At 43.3% G+C, this 26,417-nt stretch overlaps 1 protein-coding gene across 2 annotated transcripts in view; it reads right to left on the minus strand.

Annotated features, from left to right (window-relative positions):
* The window catches only part of KCTD17 (potassium channel tetramerization domain containing 17), a 38,100-nt gene that overhangs the window by 7,940 nt on the left and 3,743 nt on the right, over positions 1–26,417 (minus strand). Inside the window, exons 3-5 of one of the 2 annotated variants that reach the window (XM_040407538.1) lie at positions 11,161–11,246; positions 5,655–5,750; positions 1,040–1,165 (exon numbers count right to left, since the gene is read on the minus strand). In XM_040407538.1, coding sequence (XP_040263472.1) covers positions 1,040–1,165; positions 5,655–5,750; positions 11,161–11,246 — 308 coding nt within the window. The remainder of the gene's footprint in view (positions 1–1,039; positions 1,166–5,654; positions 5,751–11,160; positions 11,247–26,417) is intronic. The other variant, XM_040407539.1, reaches the window with a different exon arrangement.

Genomic DNA, 26,417 nt, shown 5'->3' on the forward strand with positions numbered 1-26,417 from the left:
ATGTCATTTTTTCTGACTGATCAGGCATTTTTCAGACTGATCAGGATCCTGATCAGTCTGAAAAATGCCTGATCAGTCAGACAAATGCATTGCAATACCGGATCAGTTTTTCCGGTGTCATCAGGCAAAACGGATCCGGTATTTATTTTTTCCTCATTTTTAAAGGTCTGCGGCATTCCGGTATTTTGACACTATTGGCACTAATACATTCCTATGGAAAAAATTCCGGATCCGGCATTCAGGCAAGTCTTCAGTTTTTTGGGCCGGAGATAAAACCCTAGCATGCTACGGTTTTCTCTTTTGCCTGATCAGTCAAAATGACTGAACTGAAGACATCCTGATGCATCCTGAACGGATTGCTCTCCATTCAGAATGCATGGGGATAATCCTGATCAGTTCTTTTCCGGTATAGAGCCCCTGTGACGGAACTCTATGCCGGAAAAGAAAAAACGCTAATGTGAAAGTAACCTTACCCAGATTTGTCAAGGACACATCAATCCATAGCTTACATTTTTACATGACAAATTCATCTCTGCTCTATCTATAGCTTTTAGGCCTCATGCACACGAACGTTTTTTTTTGCGGTCAGCAAAAACAGGTTCCGTAGTTCCGTGATCCGTGTCCGTTTTTTCTTCCGTGGGTCTTCCTTGATTTTTGGAGGATCCACGGACATGAAAAGTGAAAAAAAAAGTCAAGTTTGTATTGAAAATGATAGGAAAAACGGACACGGATCACGGATCACGGACGCGGATGACTATCTTGTGTGCATCCGTGATTTTTCACGGACCCATTGACTTGAATGGGTCCGTGAACCGTTGTCCTTGAAAAAAATAGGACAGGTCATATTTTTTTCACGGACTGGAAAAACGGATCACGGACGCGGAAGCCAAACGGTGCATTTTCCGATTTTTCCACGGACCCATTGAAAGTCAATGGGTCCGCGAAAAAAAACGGAAAACGGAACAACGGCCGCGGATGCACACAACGGTCGTGTGCATGAGGCCTTAGTAGATTTTACAATTCATAGTCCTCTGGGTACCTGTGCTGTGCTGCAAGCCTCGCTTCCACATATTTTCAGCTTGCTCTGGAGCTCTCTGGATACCACACAAAGGAATTCTGGCTGTCCTTCACTACTGTAACTGTACGGGGAGCCCACACTCACCAGCTGTAAGGAACGTAATGGCAAACATGAAAATGTGTCATGGTGACAAAAATAAACTCCTTTCACCCTGAGTTGTAATTGTACTGCCCTGGCAGCTGCGCACATTCGTGTGATTGACAATTGCCATCCAGAGAACACTTCTTTTGCATTCAGATTTTTTTTTAAAAACATAATAATAGAATTTACCCCAAAATACATTTAAATTGAAATATTTTTTTTAACACAAAAATAACGATAAATTAAAAAATGTCATGGATTGTGTCAAAACATTGGCATTATAGTGAGCAAACAGAAACGCTACCCATGTTGCCTTCAAAAGGGTTATGCCACGATTGATGTAAAAAAAAAAAAAAATCATACATCCTATAGTACATGACGATCATTTTCTAACAAAGCTAGAACCAGCCTAGTACCTCACATGGATCCAGAGATCTCCCCATGCATTGCTCCGATAGCTCTGCTAGATTCTCTTCAGGCTGGCAGCTCAGGGGGCATGTCCCTTCTGCTGCAGCTCTCTCCCCATCATAGCCCAGGGAGTCTTGACCTTTCTGCGGCAGCTCTCTAACAGAAGATACGGTTGAATGATGGAACTGAACATGTGCGACAACCTCAGTAGTTGGATGTGCACAGTAGTATACAGGGCGATATCATAATGAAGTAAGGATAATATCTCACAACTGGAGCATTTTTGGAACACAAAGTAAATTACAAAAACTAGCTTTTAATGCTGAATTATATTAAAGGGGTTGTCCCATAAAAAATATTCTACAGTTTTCAAACCAGCACCTGGATCTGAACACTTTTGTAATTGTATGTAATAAAAAAATTTAGCATAGACACTGAGCTATTCAATAAAATCTATCTGTATAGCGCCACCTGCTGTTTGCTTTCTTCCTTAAATCTTTGTCCTGATCGCTAAGATGGCCGCACATGCTCAGTTTCATCCTTCAACTGCCTCCTGAGCTGTGATAGGGAGGGAGAGAGCTTCAGCAGAAAGGACACTCTCCGTGAGCTGATAGCTTGATATGAATCTAGCAAAGCAACTGGAGCAATGAATGGGGGAATCTCCGGATTTACATGAGGTACAGGACTGGTTCTAGTTGTGTTTGATAGAGCTTGTCATGTACTACATGCTGTCTGATTTTCATTTTTTTACCTTAATCATGGGATAACCCCTTCAGGGCTCCTGCACATGACCGTATCCGTTTTTATGGTCCGCAAATCACATATCTGCAAAACACGGATCCCGGCCGAGTGCTTGCCGTTATTTTTTTTCTGTTCCTGCAGAAATGGCCTATGCTTGTCAAAACGGACAAGAATAGGACATGCTCTATTTTTCTGCTGGGCCGCAGAACAGACTTACGGATACGGACAGCCCATGGGTGTTCTGTCTTCATCTTTTGTGGCCCCATTGAGATGAACAGGTCCACATCCGATCTGCAAAAAACGTGGCTAGGATGTGGACCGAAAATACGACTGTGGACATGAGCCCTAACGGCGGGTTCAGACCTGAGCGTACTGAACGTACGCGCGATTGTATGGGCGTTTACAATCGCGCGTCGGACAGAAGCAAACGCCCATTGTCGCGCGTTCCCGGAAGTCTATGTACAGGAACGCGCGACACTACGCCCCAAAGAAGCTCCTGAAATTCTTTGGGCGACGGGGCGTTTTACAGCGCGATCGTACGCGCTGTAAAACGCCCAGGTGAGAACCATGCCGATAGGGAAGCATTGGTTTCTCCTTGTTGAGCATTTTACAGCGCATAGGAACGCGCTGTAAAACGTTCAGGTCGGAACCGGCTGTTGAAGTAACATTTAATGGTGACACAACCCCTTTAATTAATTCTTTCATCATTTTATCTTTTTGCTATGGATAAAACTTTCCTGTTGCTGCCTGGAAACTGTCAACAAGTTGATTTTGACACAGATTGTTATCTATATTATGTGTCTTATTTTCATACTATGGTGATCTGAATTATCTTCTTTATGAATCAGTATTGGGCCCGAATGACTATGAACAACGTAACTCCGCAAAACGTATAATAAACATAACGTAAAGATACAAGATTTAATTGCAAAGTGTCCAAGAGTTTTTACAAACAAAGTTCATTACTTGTTTAAGGTGTTAGTGGAATTTTCCACTGATGACGTAAATGATATCTGTATAAACATCCCGTTCTGATGAATGACATTCCATAGACAGCCCTGTCGCAGATCTCTGTTCCTTCTCCAGTGTCACCCCCTGATTATCTGACATGTAATTATAATATCCATATGGTGAGATATCCATATGCTGAGACTTTCATTACTAAAATGATTATGGAATTTCTAAGTCAAAGGAATTGCCACTTTACTGCTTAAAAAGAGGTTCTGCAGCAGTCAAGGTGTGTAGTATAAGAAAGGGGCTGATTTTATAATCCTGCCTAATGCTATGTTCACAGCAGCTCTTGGAAACAGGAACAACAGGCTGCCACAGTTCACCGGATCCAGCATAGCCAGATAATGCCAGGATCCTCCGGATTCCCATTGACTACTATGTGACCTGACAGGGATCTGGCCAGTTTCTTGCTTTCAGCCGGACAAAAAGTCTTGCATGCATGAATTTTTGTCCGGCCAAAATCTGGCCTTTGGCCCGGAATCCCTCTGGATCCCAGTTGGATCCCATTGTAGCCAATGATGATCCAGCGTTTCCTGGTATTATCCGGCTATGCCGGATCTGGTGAACTCCGGCAGGCTGTTCCTCTGCCAGAACAGTCTGCCAGACTTCTTAATGCTACTGTGAACGCAGAATAACAGCATTGTAGGGTTCACCAAATTTATCCATGTGGTTCATGCTCGATGATAAATTTGGTGCATCTTTAGACGCTTTTGTCTAATTTTACATGTGGTACATTCTGGTAAAACCTTGGCGCTCGTTGTCGCATCTTAAGCCACATTCTCCGTTGAGCTGGAAAAACAAAACAGGCGAGTGTGGCGCAGTGGATTATTCTTTTAGATGAATTTGCTTTATAAATAGTTCTAAAGGTTGATGCAACATTATACACTAGGTGCAATCACCTTAGCAAATTTTCCCCAGTGTGTTCAGTCACCTCAGAGTTTGTTCTAGGCATTTTTTATACGTTTGTTGAACTAATTTTAATTGGAATAAAGCAACCTTCTGATGCTACATCCTGTGAGGTCCCTGATTTAACACTCTGGGATAGGGAATCCATTACATCTGTCAAGCGATCTCGGTGAGGGAGGTGAGGGTACGAGTGTATTGAGTTTATCTCGTAGACCACTCCCTGGTAAAGTAAGTGGTTAATATACCGTTTCAAAACCAGTATCTACCTGACTCAGAAGTATGTTGTTTTTTTATCTTTTACTTTGTAATTCTTCACTAACTAACACACCTAGGATTGGCATTTCTTAGGCGGACCCACACTTCGTATGCACTCTGTGTATATTCCTTTTTTTAAGTTTTATCTTGCTCAATTTGAGTAGAAGCAGGAATGGACTGGGAACTTAAAGTGGCTCTGGGAAAAAAACTAAAAGTGGCCCCATGTTGTAGGTGGGTCCGAACTGACAGAAGTCTGGACAACACAAGTAGGCAGGGTCAACACAAGCCACAAGTGGGAAGGGACAAAAGAAGTAGGTGGGGTCGGTAATTATGTTGCGCAGCACAAAATACCACCCCAGCAAAATCAAATACCACAGGGCCTGGATGTATTTCTGGAGTGTAATAATATTACAGGCTATAGCTGTTAGAGAGGGGTCGTTGATCCAGGGAGTTATTCTGATTGCCAGATTGGAGTCGGGAAGGAATTTTTTATTCCCCTAAAGTGGGGAAAATTTGATTCTACCTCACAGTTTTTTTTTTTTCCTTCCTCTGGATCAACTTGCAGGATAACAGGCCGAACTGGATGGACAAATGTCTTTTTTCGGCCTTATGTACTATGTTACTATGTAACAGGGCAGGATAGAATAGCGCCTTATCACCATACTGAGGACGGTGATACAGTTGAATTCAGGAAGGCACCTGGCGCTGGACAGGTACATAAATGCCTGATGCTTCCAGCATTAAATAATACTGAACACATCAGATAGTTATGTACCTGACCAGCGGCCAAGAGGAGGGTTTGGGAGGCCCCCTGAACATTGGCCTACTGGGAAATTTCCCTGTAGGGTCTATAGCCAATCCGCCCCTGAGTAGAAGGTACTTGGCTTAGGAAGGTTGACAGTGACACACATCGATCTCATGCATTATGACAATGGTGCTATGGTGTTGTGCCCGTTACTAGAATGTGCAAAAAAAACATGGGGTCATACTTTGTGATGGCCACCTAACAAGGCTTGCACTAATGTACTTGAACCTTCTGATTCCTACCATGTAAATATGGAATAAATGTATACCCACTGCACATAGTAGTAGTAACGGAGGATACAGCCACATATATTTCCATGTTGTTCATTTCCATTTATTTGCCAGCTGATTATATGACAATGGTCTTTACCTGCTCAAATTTCCAGCTGTCGGACATGGTGGAAACCATCTGAGCCAACTCTGCCTCTTGACATTGTAACACTCGGTAGACGTGCTTCTGTTGGGACTGAGAAGAAGTTATGAGGTTATAATATCATAGACTCTTGGCTTGGCTTGTCTCCAGCCCAATAGAGATGAATGAAGCGGCAGCTGCTCCCTTCATATTGGGAGACACAAGACCCCATTATCATGATCAGTGGTCCCCACTGATTAGAATTATTCCCTCCATTGTAGGTATGGGATACTTATCTACATGTGTAAGTCTGTGACTGAAGAGCTAGGGAGGCTGGTTGATGCTGGATTACTTGGCAGCAGGAGCTAGTGACTGCAACTATCCATTCTCTGATTGACAGGATATTTACTGTAGTGGTTGATAACCACACCAAAAAAGAGAGGTATAGCCCTTGGATATGTCGTGTCTAGTGCATTCATGGATCCAAGTATTGAACAGGAGTTAAAGGCTATGTACCTATGCAAACCAATTCGTATTGAAGTCAATTTATTTGGCTTTAATTCGCTCAACACTAGTTATAAGCATACCCCAGAAAAGCATTAATTCATGAAACATTTCATGCTGTAATGAAATTGCTACATTTTGTTGTAAAGTCATACTCTCCTCCAGAGCTGGCCATAGTCAGTCCTTCCTGCTATTATCCCACAAACTGGCGTAAAGAGGTCGCAGTTGTTGTCAAACTGTTGCAAACCTGCATTACGTCACATTTATTTTGCTATATATGACATTTGATAAATTTGGTCTCAATTTTCAACTGACCACACCATCTGACAGGTTAAATGTCTGTGATCGGCATTATCGCTAATCACAGATATTAGTCCTGGGTGTCTGCTATTTAAAACAGCAGAAACTCGGTGGCTGTGGAGTGTGCAAGCAGGTGCTATTTTTAAAGATCAGGACCTTACATATACTAATGACTAATGAACATGTATGTAGAAGGTCCAGAAAATGGTTTAAGAGTCAGGATATGAAGTAGACTACATGGAGTGAAAAATTAATGGGGGCTATTTATTACCAATAAATACGCTTATATTAGAAGTATTTCTGGCACAGATTAACATTTGTGCCACAATATGCGACTTTTCCCCGCTCGCGCCAGGTTCTGGCCGTCTCATTCATCATTTTCTATGTCTGGTTTAGTTGTAGAAAATGGTCTAAATGTAAGCCAGCAAGGAAGCAGCGATGGATCCGCCAAAGTTATGTAGAGGCCTGCACCTCTACATAAATCCGGCGGATCCACCGCCAACTATAGGGGAAATGACCCTAAAGATGTTTTATTGGGTTCAGACATTTTTTGTCATTCAGACTGGCGCTGGATGCGCCGAAGTTACGTAGAGGACGGTGCCTCTTCATAACTTTGGCGGATCCACTGTCAGCTGTGCTGATCTTAATAAATGACCCCCTATATCCTGAAAACCATCCACCCAATTTTTGTAAAAGAAAAATACATAGAATATTCACATACAGGATGTTAATTTGTGATTTAAAGAAAAATGCCTAATACATTTGGCTTGCATGCAGTAGATGTATGTACAGTGTGTATTATGAATGGTGGCCTGGTGCATGCTATCCTCACATCTAGTCTTTTATGTCTTATTTTGCAGTTTCCTGCACTCATGATAAGCCAAGAAAAGCAGAATGTTTTGGATCATTCAGTGAACTGTGTAATTTGTTCCCTATGATTTATTCAGATATAACCAGCTGCTCTGTGCCAGTCACAAGGATACACAGCCTACCTGAATTTAGCTGTACGATTACATAACCGCACCTGGGGTGTGGGAGCTGTCACTATCTATATTAAACCCGTCACAGGCACATTTCCTAAATAATAAATTATATATTTTCGACAAGCACTGGATAGTTCCAAACTCAGACAGTAAAATGACAACTGACCTAAAAAATAAAGTGGGAGATGGATGGGGTCATGTGATATCCCCCATAAATCACAGAAAGATACAAGTGATATACCAAAGAGCTCTAAAACTCAAATAGATAATTAGGACAAAAGGCAATGAAAATATCAAACATGAACGTTCACTCATTAATAGACAAAAAATGTCTGAACCCGATAAAACATCTTGAAGGTCATTTATTAAGACCAGCGTTTAAGACTGTTGGTAGTCACTCTCAGGAAAGGAGAAAGGGGAAGGGGAACCATCTAACCCCTGGCCCCGACATGCCAACCCACCACAAATGACACTGACAACCATGTCAAGTTTATAACTTTTATTTAACGATTTTGTTGGGTGGTAGTCGGCCACAGCTAATTCTTTTAACGGCATAACCATAGCTGAGCCCGTGCGATCCGCCAGCCGCTGAACTCCCAGCGGGCAGATTATGCCAGTTCACCTGCTCAGTATCCAACTTCTCTTTACCAGCCGCCAGCTGTGACTTAGTACGATGCCCCAATTAAAACATGAACCATCGGTCCAGACTTCACAAGACCTCCATGACCAAAACCTACACCAAAATAACCCTCGTACCCAAACAATAGGGAGGGAGGGACACAGCACTTCTGCCAAAGAGGAAGAAGGAGGGGACGCAGAGCCTTATAAAGGGGCATCATGCAGCACGCCCCTTCCTGCACGGCAGGATGATATCATTAACCCCCAATGCACCAAATCCTGACCAAAACGAATGGGGCCCTAGAACAAGGATAGGGAACCTAGGAAAAGGGGGGAGGGGGACCCCCAGTCCCTGTACACCCTCCCAATATGGTCAAGTGTCCTCCAGATGCTGGTTTTAATATCCCCTATAGTTGCCGGTGGATCCTCCGGAGTTACGTAGAGGTGCAGGGTTCTACATAACTTTGGCAGATCCACCACCACTTCCTAGGTATCTTACATTTAGACCATTTAGACCAAGCCTAAACCAGGTATAGAAAATTGCAAATGAGATGGGGCTGCCGGCCCGTCCCCTTCCCCGCCCAAGCCCTCTTTTTTAGACCTGGCTTGTGCATGGAAAAAGTCACAGATTGCTGCGCAAATCTGCACCAGAAATACGCCTCATATAGGCATACTTCTGGTTAGTAAATGACCCCCCTAATTTTTATCACAAGCTAAATGAGTGAAACGGAAATCAAATCCTGTGATCTTATGACAACACTTCCTGTCAGCGATCCGACTCAGCCTCCATCCCTGTGTCGTGTTCCACTGCAGAATTTACATACTGCAGAGCAAATAAAATGTTGTGTTGTGGATTTTTTTGTATTGGAATTTCGCCCTTCAATTCAAATTAAATCTGCAGCAGAAAATGCACAGGTTTTTGTTGCAGATTTTTCCACAGCGTTTTCCACTGGAAAATAAGTTTTCCGTTGAAACTTCCCATTGACATACAGGAAATCTGCAACAAAATCTGCACCAGGATTCATGGGCCACTTTCTGAAGTTATATAGGTCTGTGACGCTGCATCTATATCTGTAGTGCAGGGGGCACTGTCTGGTCTGAGAAGAATAGTAAGTGCTAATGAGGTGCAATTAACAATACATATGCTGAAAGTAGCCCTGAGGTTGCCCTTAATAACTGCATGTTTGGCACAGGGATGAACATATCTGACAAGCATTCAAGATCTGGTGGGACAGTCCAATATTTCAGGGATGTCTGCCACATGTCCAGCTTTCTTTCGCCATGTCACTGCCCAGCATGTGTTCTACCTTCACCATCACTTCTGAATTGAGGCTCATCTTCCCTTAATGAGGGTGGCACTCCGTAGAGTTGTTTTGGCACTGATCTATTAGAGGGGGCTGGATCTGAACGGATGTGCTGTTAGGAATTGGGCATGGCTAGTGGCGTGGATTAACAAAAAACTTGCCACTTTATGTGACCCGTTTTCCTTTCATTAAAAGTTGTGAGGCGTGAATATGGGGCACTATTACTGATTGAGGGCAATATTTTCAGATGAGCCATGGCTGGGAGAAGTGTTCATGGCAGGCTGGGTAGAATGGAGAAGATGAGGAAAGAGAACTCACTGGATGTAATTATTGTATGTTTTTCCTGTGACTGATCAGGGCTGTATTCTCTTGTATGTTCTATAAACACCTAGAAATACTCAACACAGCAGCATAAGATACGGTATAGAATAGAAAATCTTTATTGTTACTGAAACAACATACTAGTAAAAAAAACACATATATGCGTGGCAAAACAGACACAGGAATGAATGAGACTAAGATAGCATGGTAAACGGTAAATGCAGTAACTCCTACTGACTCCTAAAAGGTACCAAGGCAGTAAAACTCCTTAAAAACATTGTAAAGTGCTAAGTGCATTGAAACAGAAGTAAACATAGGAGACACAACTGGCCGATGTATACAGACCAGAATAGTCCTGACCCCGACGAGCGTTTCGCTGTCGCTTCCTCAGGGGATCATTCCTTTAAGACCTTAACAAGGTTCATGATAAATTACACATCATTTTCCCCCATTGTTCCATCCCAACTCGGTGCCAAGTAGATCTCAAAACCCTCCCAATTTACAGAAGCAGATCTCCACCTCACTAAAGTTGTCCACTGCTGACTTATAGAGTCCAGATACAAGAAAGCTTAGCATGACAACTTGGACTACAAGAATCAGCATAATGGTCTGGACATTAAAGGGGTTCTCCATGCATTTTGTCTAATTAGCGTACGGTGCTAACCTGTGGAAGGAAGCTCTTTTACATAGTCCTTATCTTCCCCTGCTCCCCCGTCTCTGCTGTACCGATGCGCTTTGAGGGCTCTTCGTCCCAGTTCCCATCTGGATGTGGCCACTTCTTTTCCTGTTCAGCTATATTGACTATTATGCAGCTGAACAGGGAAAGAAGTGGCCACATCTGGTTGGGACCTAGGCAGAAGACCCCGCAGTGCATGCCAGGAGGAGAGTAAGTAATATGTAAATTAGCTCCCCTCCATAGGGAAGCACCATACGTTAACTAGATGCATCAAAATACAGACCCAACTTGTGTTTAGAAGTCTCTGTGAGGAGACTATTAAAGGGGTTGTCCCACGAAAAAAAAAAATGTAATTCAAAATATATTATAGCTATTGAGTTATTCAATTAAATGTATCTGTATAGCGCCACCTGCTGTTTACTTCTTTCTAATTTCTCTGTCCTGCTCACTGAAGCGCATGCTCAATTCATTCCTTCCTTCCTACCACCAGCTGCAGCAGAAAGTAGACACCCCTGAGAAAGGAGACAACCCCCTTAGATGACAGCTTGAAATAAATCTAGCAGATCAATTGGAGCAATGAAATTGGAGACCTCTGGATCCATGTGAGGTACAGGGTAGTTCTAGCTTTGTTAGAAAGAGGTTATCTTGTACTTTTACTGGACAGTGAGCCATAAGGTTGGATTTTAATGCAATATTGGGGATGATATGGACTGTAGCTCCTCTTTACCTGCTCTGGTGCCAAAGACTGTGGAGGCACACGTTGCTATCAAGGCTATTTGTATGCAGCATTCTAATAATGAACAGTTACTCTGAATTACCTTATTGACTTCGAGCTCCTCCATTTGCTCATGAATGATTTTGACCAATGAAGCAATGTTGTAGAACTCAGCCTCTTCTAACACTCCTATGATGGATCCAGTACCATAATCAAAGGATAAAAAGGAAATATGTAGATTATTCATGAAAAAGGAATGTGCACTTGTTCAGTGGAAATTAACTGGGGCTCATACACTCCCCATCACGATTTCAGTTGGGTGCAGTTTATCTGTAGGACTGCTGTTATTTTTCGTGATATAACTAATGCCGGGCACCTAAGACAAATACTCAAGTGATGCAGAAAATTAAGTAAAGTGAATAAATGGCTGCATATTGTACACCACACCCATTTATTCACATCACCAAAGCTTGTGACAGGCCCATTGCACACGACCGTATGCCCTCTGAGATATACGGTCCGTGAGCAGGCCATATTTCCCGGAGCAGCATTGATCGAGCACACAGGAGCACACAGCATCATAGATTACAATGATGCAGTGCACGTCCTGCGGGCGGCCCGATGTACACAGCACCATTGTAATCTATGATGCTGTGTACTCCCGTGTACATGATCAATGCCGCTCCGGGACATATGGCCCGCTCATGGACCGTATATCTCGGAGAGCATATGGTCGTGTGCAAGAGGCCTTAAGGCAATTCTCCATGTGATCTTATTTCCTTCCCACATTGGTTTATAAAAAGTACCGTTGTGAACTATCCCTGTACATCCCCTGATTAAGCTGACCGAAATGTGCATAAGGGCACTAGGACATTTGGTTACATACTGGCAGGTGTTGTATTTGCAAAATAAGGCTCGGGTATTTTTGTAGGATGCATATTGTACTCAAGGGAACTTTCTCACCCTATTCACTAGTATTGTAACCCACTGTTATTTTTGGTTTATTAACTTTTATATCATGACCAATAATGATGAGCAAACTGGTTCTACCAGTTTGCGATTTTGTCCAACTTCTTGAGAGAAAGAGTGCCTAGTGTACAAATGTGTGTTCCTCAAAAAATAAATATGCATTGTCTAAGGGATACTTTTCCTCATTATGGAGAGCCCTTAGGCCTCATGCACACGACCGTTGCTGTGTTCCATGTCCGTTGTTCCGTTTTCCGTGATTTTCTGCGGACCCATTGACTTTCAATGGGTCCGTTGAAAACTCGGATAATACACCGTTTGTCATCCGCGTCCGTGATCCGTGTTTCCAGTCCGTCAAAAAAATATGACCTGTCCTATTTTTTTCACGGACAACGGTTCGCGGACCCATTCAAGTCAATGGGTCCGTGAAAAAACACGGAGGCACACAAGATTGTCATCCGCGTCTGCGTCCGTTTTTTTCCTATCATTTACAAGGCAAACTTGACATAGATTTTTTTTTCACTTTTCATGTCTGGTGATCCTCCAAAAATCAAGGAAGACACACGGAAACAAAAACAGAAACGTATCACGGAACAACGGAACAGCTTTTTGCGGACCACAAAAAATACTGTCGTGTGCATGAGGCCTAAGTATGCCAAGTATGTGTGCACAGTATTGTAGGTCAGGCGATGCCCTTAGTATGCAGAGTACGCGTGTGCACTATTGTAGGCCTGGCGATGCCCCTCTATGTATCTGGGAAAGATATTCAAATTAGCTTTCCTAAACCTATCTGATGCCGACAGATGTTAGACATGATCAATTTTGCATATCGTCTTCCTAGAAATCAACAGGAGCATTGTCTAGCCTATAATAGTCATCACGTATATCAACTGGTCTCCATAATAGAAATATTACCCACCCCGAAGTTCCCCCTAAGGCGTTGGAACTAGGAAAGTTGTTCTCATTTGCTTTTCTCTGATAAAGAGCATTTCTCCTGAAAGAACTAGTTTCAGATGTGAGACTAGCTTAGCTATTTTTGTAGCTTTGCTACAAAAGTATGTTTAAAAGGCAGGAAGGCAATCTCTGCCAATCCACCATGTGAAAATAATGCAGTGCTTATATTGCTGCACTGTTCTCCTTACTGTTTATCTTCTTGCAGTGCAGCAGCAGGTAGGTATAATTATAGCTCCTGCTGTCTTGCTTCATTGGGACAGCTCCTTCCTATTCACCTGAGGATACATCATAAGTTCTTTCAGGCAAAAGCTCTTTATTATAGAAAAGCAGATGAGAACAGCCTATCAGGTTACAAGGCCTTAGGGGGAACCTCTGGAAGGGTAGTATTGCTATCATGGAGACCAGTTGATATATACGTGATGACTATTGTAGGATAGACAATGCTCCTCTTGATTTTTGGGGAAAATATATGAAAATTATTGTGTCTAACATCTGCCGGCATCAGAAAGGTTTAGGAAAGCTAATTTGAATATTTTTCCCCGAAACCCAGAGGGGCATCGCCTGGCCTACAATACTGCACACACATACTTGGCATACTATGGGCATTGCCTGGCCTACAATACTGTGCACACGTACTCCATACTAGGGACATCATCTGGCCTACAATACTCCTCACTGGTGTAGATCGCAAATATTCTAATCTCTAATTTTTATTGCGAATATTGGCACTTCGAGAATTTGCAAATATCTAGAATATAGTGCTAAATCTTCGTAATCGCGAATATTCTAGATTTTTTTTCATCAGTACCCATGATTCCTCACTGCTTCTTGCTTGTGGGCCAATGAGAAGGCTGCAATATCTTTGACTTTGGGAGTAGTGTTGATCGCAAATTTTTGTATTGCAAATTTTCCGATTGCCGATTTTCGCAATAAAGAAAATAATGACTGGAGATCACTAATTCTCGAATTCGCGAATATATGACGAATATTTTCGAAATATCGCAAATTCGAATATTGCCCCTGCCGCTCATCACTGCTCCTCACACGTATTCAGCATACTAGGGGCTCTCCATAATATTAGAGAAAGAGCACCCCTTGGGCAATGCATATACAGGTGAAACTCGAAAAATTTGAATATTGTGCAAAAGTTCATTTATTTCAGTAATGCAACTTAAAAGGTGAAACTAGACTCATTACATGCAAAGTGAAATATTTCAAGCCTTTATTTGTTATAATTTGGATGATTATGGCTTACAGCTTATGAAAACCCCAAATTCACAATTTCACAAAAATTTGAATACTGTGAAAAGGTTCAATATTCTAGGCTCAAAGTGTCACACTCTAGTCAGCTAAGTAATCCATTACACCTGCAAAGGGTTCCTGAGCCTTTAAATTGTCTCTCAGTCTGGTTCAGTAGAAAAATTACAATCATGGGAAGGACTGCTGACCTGAGGAGGGAAAGCCTCAAAGGTAATTGCAAAAGAAGTTGGATGTTCCCAAAGTGCTGTATCAAAGCACATTAATAGAAAGTTATGTGGAAGGGACAAGTGTGGAAGAAAAAGGTGCACAAGAAGCAGGGATGGCCGCAGCCAGGAGAAGATTATCAGGAAAAGGCCATTCAAAAGTGTTAGGGACTTTCACAAGGAGTGAACTGAGGCTGGAGATTTGGTGCATCAAGAGCCACCACACACCTGGACATGGGCTTCAAATGTCATATTCCTCTTGTCAAGCCTCTCCTGAACAACAAACGTCAGAAGCGTCTTACCTGGGCTAAAGAAAAAAAGAACTGGTCTGTTGCTCAGTGGTCCAAAGTCCTCTTTTCTGATGAGAGCAACTTTTGCATCTCATTTGGAAACCAAGGACCCAGAGTCTGGAGGAAGAATGGAGAGGCACACAAATGCAAGATGCTTGAAGTCCAGTGTGACGTTTCCAGAGTCTGTGTTGATTTGGGGAGTCATGTCATCTGCTGGTGTTGGTCCACTGTGCTTCATTAAGTCCAGAGTCAACGCAGCCATCTACCAGGAGATTTTGGAGCACTTCATGCTTCCTCCCGCAGACAAGCTTTATGGAGATAGTGACTTCATTTTCCAGCAGGACATAGCACCTGCCCACACTGCCAAAAGTACCAAAACCTGGTTCAATGACCATGGGATTAATGTGCTTGATTGGCCAGCAAACTCGCCCGACCTGAACCCCATAGAGAATCTATGGGGCATTGCTAAGAGAAAGATGAGAGACATGAGACCGAGCAATGCAGAAGAGCTGAAGATCTGCTATTGAAGCATCCTGGTTTTCCATAACACATCAGAAGTGCCATAGGCTGATAGCATCCATGCCACGCCGCATTGAGGCAGTAATTGATGCAAAAGGGGCCCAAACCAAGTACATATGCATGATTATACTTTTCAGAGGACCTACATATTTCTATTTAACATCTTTTTTTTATTGATTTCATGTAATATTAAAATTTTCTGATTGTAAATTTGGGGTTTTCATAAGCTGTAAGCCATAATCATCCAAATTATAACAAATAAAGGCTTGAAATATCTCGCTTTGCATGTAATGAGTCTATCTCATATATTAGTTTCACCTTTTAAGTTGCATTACTGAAATAAATGAACTTTTGCACGATATTCTAATTTTTTGAGTTTCACCTGTATATTGTTGAGAAACACAATTTTTGCTACATTTGCTCTTTTGTGGGATTGTACCAGAAGTGCTAGCCTTTTCTCCTCCCACTCATCTGACTGTTTGAGCCAGCCAATTAGCTAGCATGGTTTGGTTTTTATGTTTGACAATTTTTCCTGTCTCCAACACATCAACTTCAAGAACAGACTCTACACTTGCTACCTAAGGGTGCATTCACTGTTTTTTTTAACGGTCTTCCCACGCCCGTTTTCAGAGCCATTGCAGTCTACGGGGCTATTCATATTGCCGTTTTATTAACAGCCAGTGAATAGCAGCCATCAAAAAATAGGACATGTCCTATTTTTGGCCATTTTTACAGGCAGACGGACTCCATGGAAACTAATGGGCCCGATTTTAACAGCCGTTTAGACAGAATTGCAACCAACGGCCGTTAAAAATGTAAAAAAAAAACTCACTACAAGCACATCTGGAACACCTGTTCTGCACTGGAGGCAGCAGGACCTGATGCTCCCAGCATGTTCATGTGACATCACAATTTTAGGAACATCAGATCCTGCTTTCTCCAGTGTGGAGCAAGTGTCCCCAGTATGCCAGGGGTAGGGTGAGTACTGGAGAGGGTGGCGGCAGCAGCAACAGATGCAATAACAGTGACAATAGTGGCCCCATGACAGAGTGGAGAGGGTGGCAGCAGTGGCAGTAACAGTAATGCCCCATGACAGAGTGGAGAAGGTGTCAGCAGCAGTGGCAGTAACAGTGACAAAAGTGGCCCCATGACAGAGTGAGGAGGCTGGCTGCAGTAGCAGTTACGGTAACAGTGACAATAGTGAGCCCATAACAGAGTACGAATGGGGGCAGCAGAACTGACAGTGACAATAGTGGCCCCATGACAGAGTGGGGAGAGGGGGCCACAGCAGTGGCAGTAAGGCTCTGTTAATATCACTGCTTATGTTTCCGTTCTTCTAATCCGTTAGTAGAACAGAAAACTACAAAAAAAAAACTAAGCCTGTATCTTGAGCATCCATCAGGCCTCTTTCGGACGGTCAGATTTGAGCAGTAATTGTAAGACAAAACCAGGAGTGGGTCCAAAACAGAGATGAGATGTAATAGAAATATCTTTTGTGTTTTGGACCCACTCCTGCTTTTGCCTTACAAATACTGATCAACTACTGATGCAAAATAATGACCATGTGAAAGAGGCCTTATGCTCAATTTCCATCTGTTTTGGCAATTTACGCCTGAAATCAGTTTTTTTAACAATTAAAAAAAAAGTCCTGCATGCAAATACTGATCAACTACTGATGCAAAATATGGGTTACCTTGCAGCTTGATAATCATAAGGTAACTAGTGTAGGTGTGATATATAGACCACCTAGCCAAGTCAAAGAATTAGATGATCTACTAGTTGAGGAAATAGCTAAAATGACATTGCAGGGGGAAGTTATCATTATGGGAGACTTCAATCTTCCAGATGTAAACTGGAAAACCAAAATAGCTAGTTCTGCCAGGAGACAGATATTCTAAATTCCCTACTGGGATTATCTCTACAGCAAGTAGTTGAGGAGCCAACCCGGAAGGAGGCCATTTTAGATTTAGTATTCACAAATGGGAATTTGGTATATGATATTACTGTAGGGGAAAGCTTGGGATCTAGTGATCACCGGTCAGTGTGGTTTACTATAAGTACAGTGACTGAGTCACACCACACAAAAAGTTTTAGATTTTAGAAAAACAGACTTTTCTAAAATTAGATTAGTGGTATACGAGTCCCTATCAGATTGGAACAGTTTCATTGGAGTCCAGGAGAAATGGGACTACTTAAAAGTGGCACTATTGAAGGCAACAGAAAATTGCATTAGGCTTGTCAGTAAAAGCAAAAAAAAGGATGAGACCAATGTGGTACTCAGCAGAAGTGGCCAAAATCATTAAAAACAAAAAGATAGCATTTAGGAATTATAAAAAAAAAAAATGAGAAATTTATAAGATTAGGCAGAGAGAGGCCAAACAAGTTATAAGAGCTTCAAAAACACAGGCAGAAGAGAAATTAGCTCAGTCAGGGAAAAAAGGTGATAAGGCATTCTTCAGATACATAAATGAAAAAAGGAAACTAAAACAAGGAATTACCAAATTAAAAACAAAAGAAGGAAGGTATATGGAAGAAGATAAAGAACTAGCTGACTGCCTCAATGAATACTTCTGTTCAGTTTTTACAAAGGAAAATGAAGGAAAAGAACCTCAGTTAGGAAAGAAGACTAATGAATCTTTTGATGCATGTGTCTTTACAGAGGAAGAAGAGGTTCTAAGTCAGCTGTCTAAAATTAATACAAATAAGTCACAGGGGCCTGATGGGATACACCCAAAGCTATTAAAAGAGCTCAGCGGTGAACTAGCAAAACCATTATTTAACCAATCACTGGCAATGGGAGTCGTCCCAGAAGATTGGAAATTAACAAATGTGCCCATTCACAAGAAAGGTAATAGGGAGGAATCGGGCAACTATAGGCCAGTAACCCTGACATCAATAGTGGGGAAATTAATGGAAACCATACTTAAGGAGAGGATTGTGGAACATCTAAAATCCCATGGATTGAAAGATGAAAAACAGCATGGGTTTACTTCAGGGAGATCATGTCAAACTAATCTTATTGATTTTTTTGATTGGGTGACTAAAATAATAGATGGAGGAGGTGCAGTAAACATCGCTTATCTAGACTTTAGTACGGCATTTGATACTGTCCCACATAGAAGGCTTATCAATAAATTGCAGTCTTTGGGCTTGGACTCCCATATTGTTGAATGGATTAGGCAGTGGCTGAGGGACAGACAACAGAGGGTTGTAGTCAATGGAGTATATTCAGACCATGGTCTTGTTACCAGTGGGGTACCTCAGGGATCTGTTCTGGGACCCATATTGTTTAATATCTTTATCAGCGAAATTGCAGAAGGCCTCGATGGTAAGGTGTGTCTTTTTGCTGATGACACAAAGATTTGTAACAGGGTTGATGTTCCTGGAGGGATACACCAAATGGAAAAGGATTTAGGAAAACTAGAGGAATGGTCAAAAATCTGGCAACTAAAATTTTATGTTGATAAGTGCAAGATAATGCACCTGGGGCGTAAAAACCCAAGAGCAGAATATAAAATCAGTGATACAGTCCTAACCTCAGTATCTGAGGAAAGGGATTTAGGGATCATTATTTCAGAAGACTTAAAGGTAGGCAGACAATGTCATAGAGCAGCAGGAAATGCTAGCAGAATGCTTGGGTGTATAGGGAGAGGCATTACCAGTAGAAAGAGGGAGGTGCTCATGCCGCTCAACAGAGCACTAGTGAGACCTCATTTGGAGTATTGTGCTCAGTACTGGAGACCATATCTCCAGAAGGATATTGATACTTTGGAGAGAGTTCAGAGAAGAGCTACTAAACTGGTACATGGATTGCAGGATAAAACTTACCAGGAAAGGTTAAAGGACCTTAACATGTATAGCTTGGAAGAAAGAAGAGACAGAGGGGATATGATAGAAACTTTTAAATACATAAAGGGAATCAACAAGGTAAAAGAGGAGAGAATATTTAAAAGAAGAAAAACTGCTACAAGAGGACATAGTTTTAAATTAGAGGGGCAAAGGTTTCAAAGTAATATCAGGAAGTATTACTTTACTGAGAGAGTAGTGGATGCATGGAATAGCCTTCCTGCAGAAGTGGTAGCTGCAAATACAGTGAAGGAGTTTAAGCATGCATGGGATAGGCATAAGGCCATCCTTCATATAAGATAGGGCCGGGGGCTATCCATAGTATTCAGTATATTGGGCAGACTAGATGGGCCAAATGGTTCTTATCTGCCGACACATTCTATGTTTCTATGTTTCTATACAGGACTTTAATGGGATCTCTCACATGGTCAGTATTTGGTCAGTATTTTGCATCAGTATTTGATCAATATTTGTAATCCAAAAACAGGAGTGAGTGGAAATATTTACATCTCTTCTGCGTTTTGAACCTACCCCTGCTTTGGACTTACAAATACTGACCATGTGAAAGAGGCCTTAAAGGATTTTTTTTTTGTGTTCTTCTTATGGATAAGAAGAACGCTAAAATAAACAGTGATTTCAACATTGGCAAACAGGGACAATAGTGGCCCCATGACAGAGTGGGTATGGGGGCCAACAGCAGTGGCAGTAGCAGGGACAATAGTGGCCCCATGACAGAGTGGGTATGGGGGCCAACAGCAGTGGCAGTAACAGGGACAATAGTGGCCCCATGACAGAGTGTGGAGTGGGAGCAGCAGCAGTGACAGTGACAATAGTCACCCTATGACAGAGTGGGGAGGGGGGACAGGAGCAATGGCATGCAGCACAAGATGGTGGCAGATCACAGTAGTAGCAGAACCCAAAAACAGCAGTGTGATAGCAAGCCCAGTGGTATGCATATCCTTTTAAAAATTTAACATGTAGGCCAAGAAGCCCCATTGTAGGAATGGTAGTAGTGGCAGCAGGTGGGTGGCATCAGGCGCGTGGCAGCATCAGAATGCTGGCAGCAGCACATGCAGAATATTCCGGTATGGCAGCACACTACAGTATGGTCATTAGTGGCAGAATGATCTATTCTGTTGCATCAGGCACCGGTGTCTGGGAATCCTGGTTGATCCACATCTGATTTATCTTTATGACGGTTAGTCTCAACATTTTGGGGGAAAGGCGAGTTCTCTTAGGGGTAACTATGCCCCTCACCGCACTGAACACCCGCTATGATACCACACTACTGGCCAGGCAGGAAAGCATGCCCATTGCAAACTCAGCCATCTGCGGCCACACTTCAAGTTTGCATTCCCAGTAGTCCAGGAGATCTTGGAACATGAGTGACAGGGTGCAGTCAAAGTATGCCTTCACCTGCTGGTTAAGGTTATGCTGCATGTCCTGCTGCTGCTGGGTGGTTTCTTCAGTAGGTGGCTGAAGAAAACTGCTCATCATAGACTCCAGACTGAAGTTGCAGCATATGGAGCTGGTGATGCTCCAAGATCCCCCACCCCTTTCATGTCAGTGGAGCGTGAGCACAGAAGGTCCCCCTGGTCAGGCCTTCATGACAATGGGCGATGGCGCTCATAGGCAGCGACCAACTGACTACACAGCATGTCTCTATAGTAGCCCATTTTTGCACCCTTCTCAGAAGGTCTAAAAAATGCCCCCATTTTTGACTGGTGGCAAGGGTCTAACAATGTGGATACTCAGTAGTCATCCCTCTGCTGAATCCTGACAATGCGGCTGTCACTACACAAACATGACAGCATGTATCTGGCCATTTGTGCAAGGGACTTTGAGGGCCTCCCTTCCTCCATCTCCACTGCATACTGCCACAGTCTGTTAGGGTCATTTGCATCGTCGTCGCCCTCCAGCTCCTCATGCTCCTCCTGCTCCTCTCCTGTCGCTTGGGCAGATAAGCCACCTAGTTGTGTTTAAAATTCCTGGGCGTTTATGTCCTCCTCCTCCTCCTCTGCCAGTTTATCCTCCTTAGGGCTCAGGTGGCCATGAAATGTAGGTGCCACATCTTCTGTCCCCTCACCAATTAGATATGTCAGCATCCACTCCATGATGTGAAGGAGTGGAATGACATCATTCATCCAGTAGTTCTGGCGACTGACAAATAAAGTGGCCTCCTTAAAGGGCCTGAGCAAACGGCACGTGTCATGCATGAGCTGCCACTGGCTAACGTGGAAGTTACAATGGGGAGTAGACCTGTCCCCCTGAGTCATTAAGAAATTGTTGACTGCCTTCCTCTGCTCATACAGGCGGTCTAACATATGGAGCGTGGAGTTCCAACGGATGGAAATGTCACAAGGTGATTTTAGGGAACAGCATTTTACCTTTGCAACTCAAGGAAGGCGTGTTTTGCACTGTTAGAGTGACTGAAGTGCATGCACAGTTTTCTGGACATTTCTAACAGCTCTTGCAGTTCAGAGAAAGCCTTGAGGAACCGGGTGACCACGAGATTAAAGACGTGCGCCACGCAGCGCGCTTGGGTCAGCCCTCCCTGACGTAGTGCAGATAAAATGTTCTTCCCGTTATCAGTAACCATGGTTCCTATCTCTAGTTGGCAAGGAGACACCCATTGTTCGATTACTTTATTGATGATGCTGAGCAGTTCCTCCCTGGTGTGGCCCCATTCACCAACTCTGGTCCCAACTCCGGTCCTTGGGACCCACCTACCGGTCAGGATTTGAGAATATCCCACAAAATGAATACCTGTGGTAAGTCCTGATGCCTGGACACTAATTATATCACCTGCTCAATACTAAGGAAATCCTGAAAACATGACTGGTAGGTAGGTCCCGAGGACTAGAGTTGAGAAACCCTGACCAAGACTGACAAGGTGCAGAATCAGGTGACAACGTCTAGCTTTGCATAAGTGAAATGCTGGAGGACCACTATGAACTGTGCCTAGAGGAGAGGGTGAAGACAAGGTGGAGGATGAGGAGGCAGAGGAGAACATTGGTGCAGAAATCCAAGCATTATAACTAGTAACTATATAACTAATCCAAGTTGCTGGTGTGCCTGGCCCAGAACCACATTTATCAAGTGGGCTGTGAACAACATATATTGTCCTTGACAATAGTTGCAACTCCATACGTCAGCGCTGGAGTGAACTCTTTCAGAAACTAAGAGGCCCAAGGGAGACAACGTGGTGCTGATGACAAGAGATTATTATGTAGCAGAAACAGATAGACAATTGGGAGATAGTGATATCTATGAGGTTTTAAAAGTAGATCCCACGGTAAAAACCCAAAACCAACTCAGGCTACTTTCACACTAGCGTTCAGAGCGGATCCGTCTGATGTTTCATCAGACGGATCCGCTCCTATAATGCAGACGTTTGCATCCGTTCAGAACGGATCCGTCTGCATTATAACTTAGAAAAATTTCTAAGTCTGAAAGTAGCCTGAGCGGATCCGTTCAGACTTTACATTGAAAGTCAATGGGGGACGGATCCGCTTGAAGATTGAGCCATATGGTGTCATCTTCAAGCGGATCCGTCCCCATTGACTTACATTGTAAGTCTGGACGGATCCGCTCGCCTCCGCACGGCCAGGCGGACACCCGAACGCTGCAAGCAGCGTTCAGGTGTCCGCTCACTGAGCGGAGTGGAGGCTGAGCGCTGGCAGGCGGATGCATTCTGAGCGGATCCGCCTCCACTGAGAATGCATTAGGGCCGGACGGCTGCGTTCAGGGCCGCTTGTGAGCCCCTTTAAACGGAGCTCACGAGCGGACACCTGAACGCAGGTGTGAAAGTAGCCTAAGGAGTTTTCTACACAGACAGGTGGAATTTAATGTTCTATCTAGGAAAAAAGCAGATAAATTGTTGCCTTTGTTTTCACAAAGACCATCATAGTATTTTCTCCCGAAGATACATAAGTCACTGCCCCCCCCCCCAGGAGACCCATAGTATCGAGGGTTGGCTCAGTGATGGAACCCTTGTCTAGGTACATGGACTGGTTGCTTTGACCCCTATTCTGCCAAGTACCATCCTTCCTTAGAGACACTGGGGACCTGTTACTGGCACTGGAATCTGTCCAGTGGCAGGAAGGGTTCCAATTGGTCTCTTTAGATGTAGAGAGTTTGTACACCCGTATCCCACAAGATGAAGGCATTAATGCAGTTATTGAAATATTAAATGGTACTGATAAAAGTGAGAAGTTTGTTGACTTTGTAGAGGAAGCTTTGAGCCTGATTTTAAAGAATAATGCCTTCAAAGTTAAGGACAGGTGGTACAAACAGAAATTTGGGATGGCAATGGGTATGCCAGTCGCATGTACCTTTGCAACTTTATATCTAGCCAGGTTTGAAGATACATTTTTATTTTCGGTAGAAAACCCCTATGTGTCTTGTATACAGCTGTACCTAACATTTATAGATGATGTTTTCATAATTTGGTCAGGCACTGAACCCCTGTTTGAAGAGTTTGTAGAACATTTGAATGCAGTGAGCAAAATTAATATGAGGTTTACCCATAATGTTGGAGGCTCTAAGCTGTATTTTTTGGATGTGGTAATATTGGTGAGAGAAGGTGAGTTGGTTACCAAGGGTTACCGTAAACCAACGGCAACCAACTCATTATTGGATTATTCAAGCTACCATCCAGATAGCGTAAAGAAAGCAGTTCTATATGGACAATTTGTCAGATTTAGGAGGATTAACAAGATAGATGAAAGTTTTAGGGAACAGTCCTCAGACCTGAAAACACGTTTATTAGCTAGAGGCTACCCCAGGGACCTATTGAATGAAGAGATGCAAAAAACCGCATCCATTCAAAGGGATACAGTAATTTCAGGTAATCCAAAAGCTAGGAAAGGAGTGGATAATCAGAAACGGTTTGTCTTCTCCTTTAAATGTAGTCCTATGGCAGATCAAATTAAAAGAGTGATAAGAGAGAATCGGGATATAATGGAAAAAGATGACAGCCTGAAAGAGATAAAAGGATCAAGCCCATTGGTGGCGTTTAAGAAGTGTCATACTTTAAAAGACAAATTGGTTAGGAGTCGATTTGTAGAACTAAAATCAGATACATGTCTGAGGGATAGCATTCCCATGGGGAATCGCCGATGTGGAAATTGTTCCTATCGCAAATACAATCCACAATGGGACTCATTAATGATTGGTGGTGTGCACCATAGAACGAATACATTAATTAACTGAAAGAGTAGATATGTGGTATACCTTATTTCATGTATTTGTGGCAGGTTTTATGTAGGCAAAACCATTAGGCATTTGAATGAGAGATTTAGGGAACATTTGAATTCCATTAAACAGAGAGAGGTTGCCCACGTCTAGTAGAACATGTAAAATCTGAACATAATAGTGATAGTAGGGTTTTAAGGTTTGCAGGGATTGAGTTAGTATGTAATCCACCACAAGGGGGAGACAGATATCGAGAGCTTCTGAGAAGGGAAGTCAGATGGATTATACGATCCGGAGCTATGGGCCCTCAGGCTCTAGGTCTTAATAATATAAATAAATTGGGAGTATTTTTGTAAATGGTAAATCTATCTGATTGTTTTCTTGTTTTTTGGTTTTATCTTATATGTATAAGGGCTCATGCACACGACCGTATGCCCTCCAAGACATACGGTCCGTGAGCGGGCCATATGTCCCGGAGCGGCATACATCGTGCACATGGGAGCGCACAGCATCATAGGTTACTATGATGCTGTGCGCATCGGGCCACCTGCGGAGCTATTGTCCTGCTTTTATATGATGAGTGCAGGACAATAGCCCGATGCACACAGCATCATAGTAATCTATGATGCTGTGCGCTCCCGTGCGCACGTTCTATGCCGCTCCAGGACATATGGCCCGCTCACGGACCGTATGTCTCGGAGGACATACAGTCGTGTGCATAAGCCCTAAGAATGTGTTTTTATGTATTGGGCCGACTCCTCCATGACGGTATTTGTGTGCGCCGCACGGAGATGACGTACGTACATCAGAACGTTAGTGGCCTGAGGAAGCGCTGAGGCACGAAAAGGCTGTCGCCATAAGTTACATGCCTGCACTGTGCTGGTCCGCCCTATGTATATACTGATGCCTGTAGTGCAAGAACTTTGGAATAAAGAAACCCATTTTTGGTGAGTGCCGCTTATGTGTTTTTCTTCTTTGGGACATTTGTAAAAAGCTTGACGGCAGAGCACCACTTATAGTGGGGAAAAGAAAGACACGATCTAGGAGATCTGTCATCACAGCTGTTTTCTAAAAATGTTTATACTAAGAGGTCCAAGGACTGGCCCATCTTCTGCTCAACGTACTTGTGCAGGGCTGGTACAGCTTTTTTGGAAAAATAATGTCAGCTTGGGACTCTCCATCTTGGGTGGGCACAAGCCATCAGTTCTCTGAAATGTGCAGGTTCAACTACATGGAAAGGGAGTTTACTGTTGTGTTTTTGTAATCGCCTCAATGATCGATTGCTATCGAAATAAGTGACGAGTAGAAGAAGGAGCATCAGGAGCAATAGACAACATTTAAGTCAATGGATGACAGCTTCCTTCTGCTGACGTTATTGAGCCCTGACTTCTGGAGAGGGGGTGCGGGCTGGTGGGAGATGCAGCGATTGTTGCATCAGGCTGTAGCACTAAACAAGGGGCATGGTTTTACCACGCCACTTTATGTTGATGTTTCATGTGCTGACGCAAAGCTATCATGCCAACATTAGCACCCTGGCCAGGCATCACCTTCTGCCCACCACCACACTAATGTCCCCCAGAAACTTGGCAAAAAATTTCCACACTGGCGAGTATAGTACTTTCCCTCTAACACTGCATGATGCCTGCCCACCGCTTCTTTTATGAACTCATGTACTGCTAATGTGTTTCTCACAGGTAGTCTCCCGTGTAGTAGACAGTGTACACCTCCTGTGTTTGGCTGCAGATCTCCCAATGCTTTCACCATGCTGTTTCAAGGGCACGCTTCCACCTTGCTGTCTCCTGGGCATGCTGCCACCCTTGACCCAATGATCACGATGCCCCCTCTTCACCCGGCTCCCACGTGCGATCGGCTACATCATCATCTACATCTATTTGGTCATCACTTGTGTCACCCTCACCTGTCTCTTGCGCACTACTCTGACCTCTTGCAACATGTGCTCCCACCCAACTGTCATCATCAGTAGTTGCACGCCTAGAGGAGCCTGCAGCTGACCTCTCCTCCGAGTCTGTGCTTGCCTGTAACTGCTGATTGTCCTCACAATGCTCATCCTCACTGAAAAGCAGAGCAGAGCCAGCGGCATACATTACTAGGCTAGCAGAAGGAGC

Source organism: Bufo bufo, chromosome 9, assembly GCF_905171765.1.
Source record: "Bufo bufo chromosome 9, aBufBuf1.1, whole genome shotgun sequence".
NCBI lineage: Eukaryota > Metazoa > Chordata > Amphibia > Anura > Bufonidae > Bufo > Bufo bufo.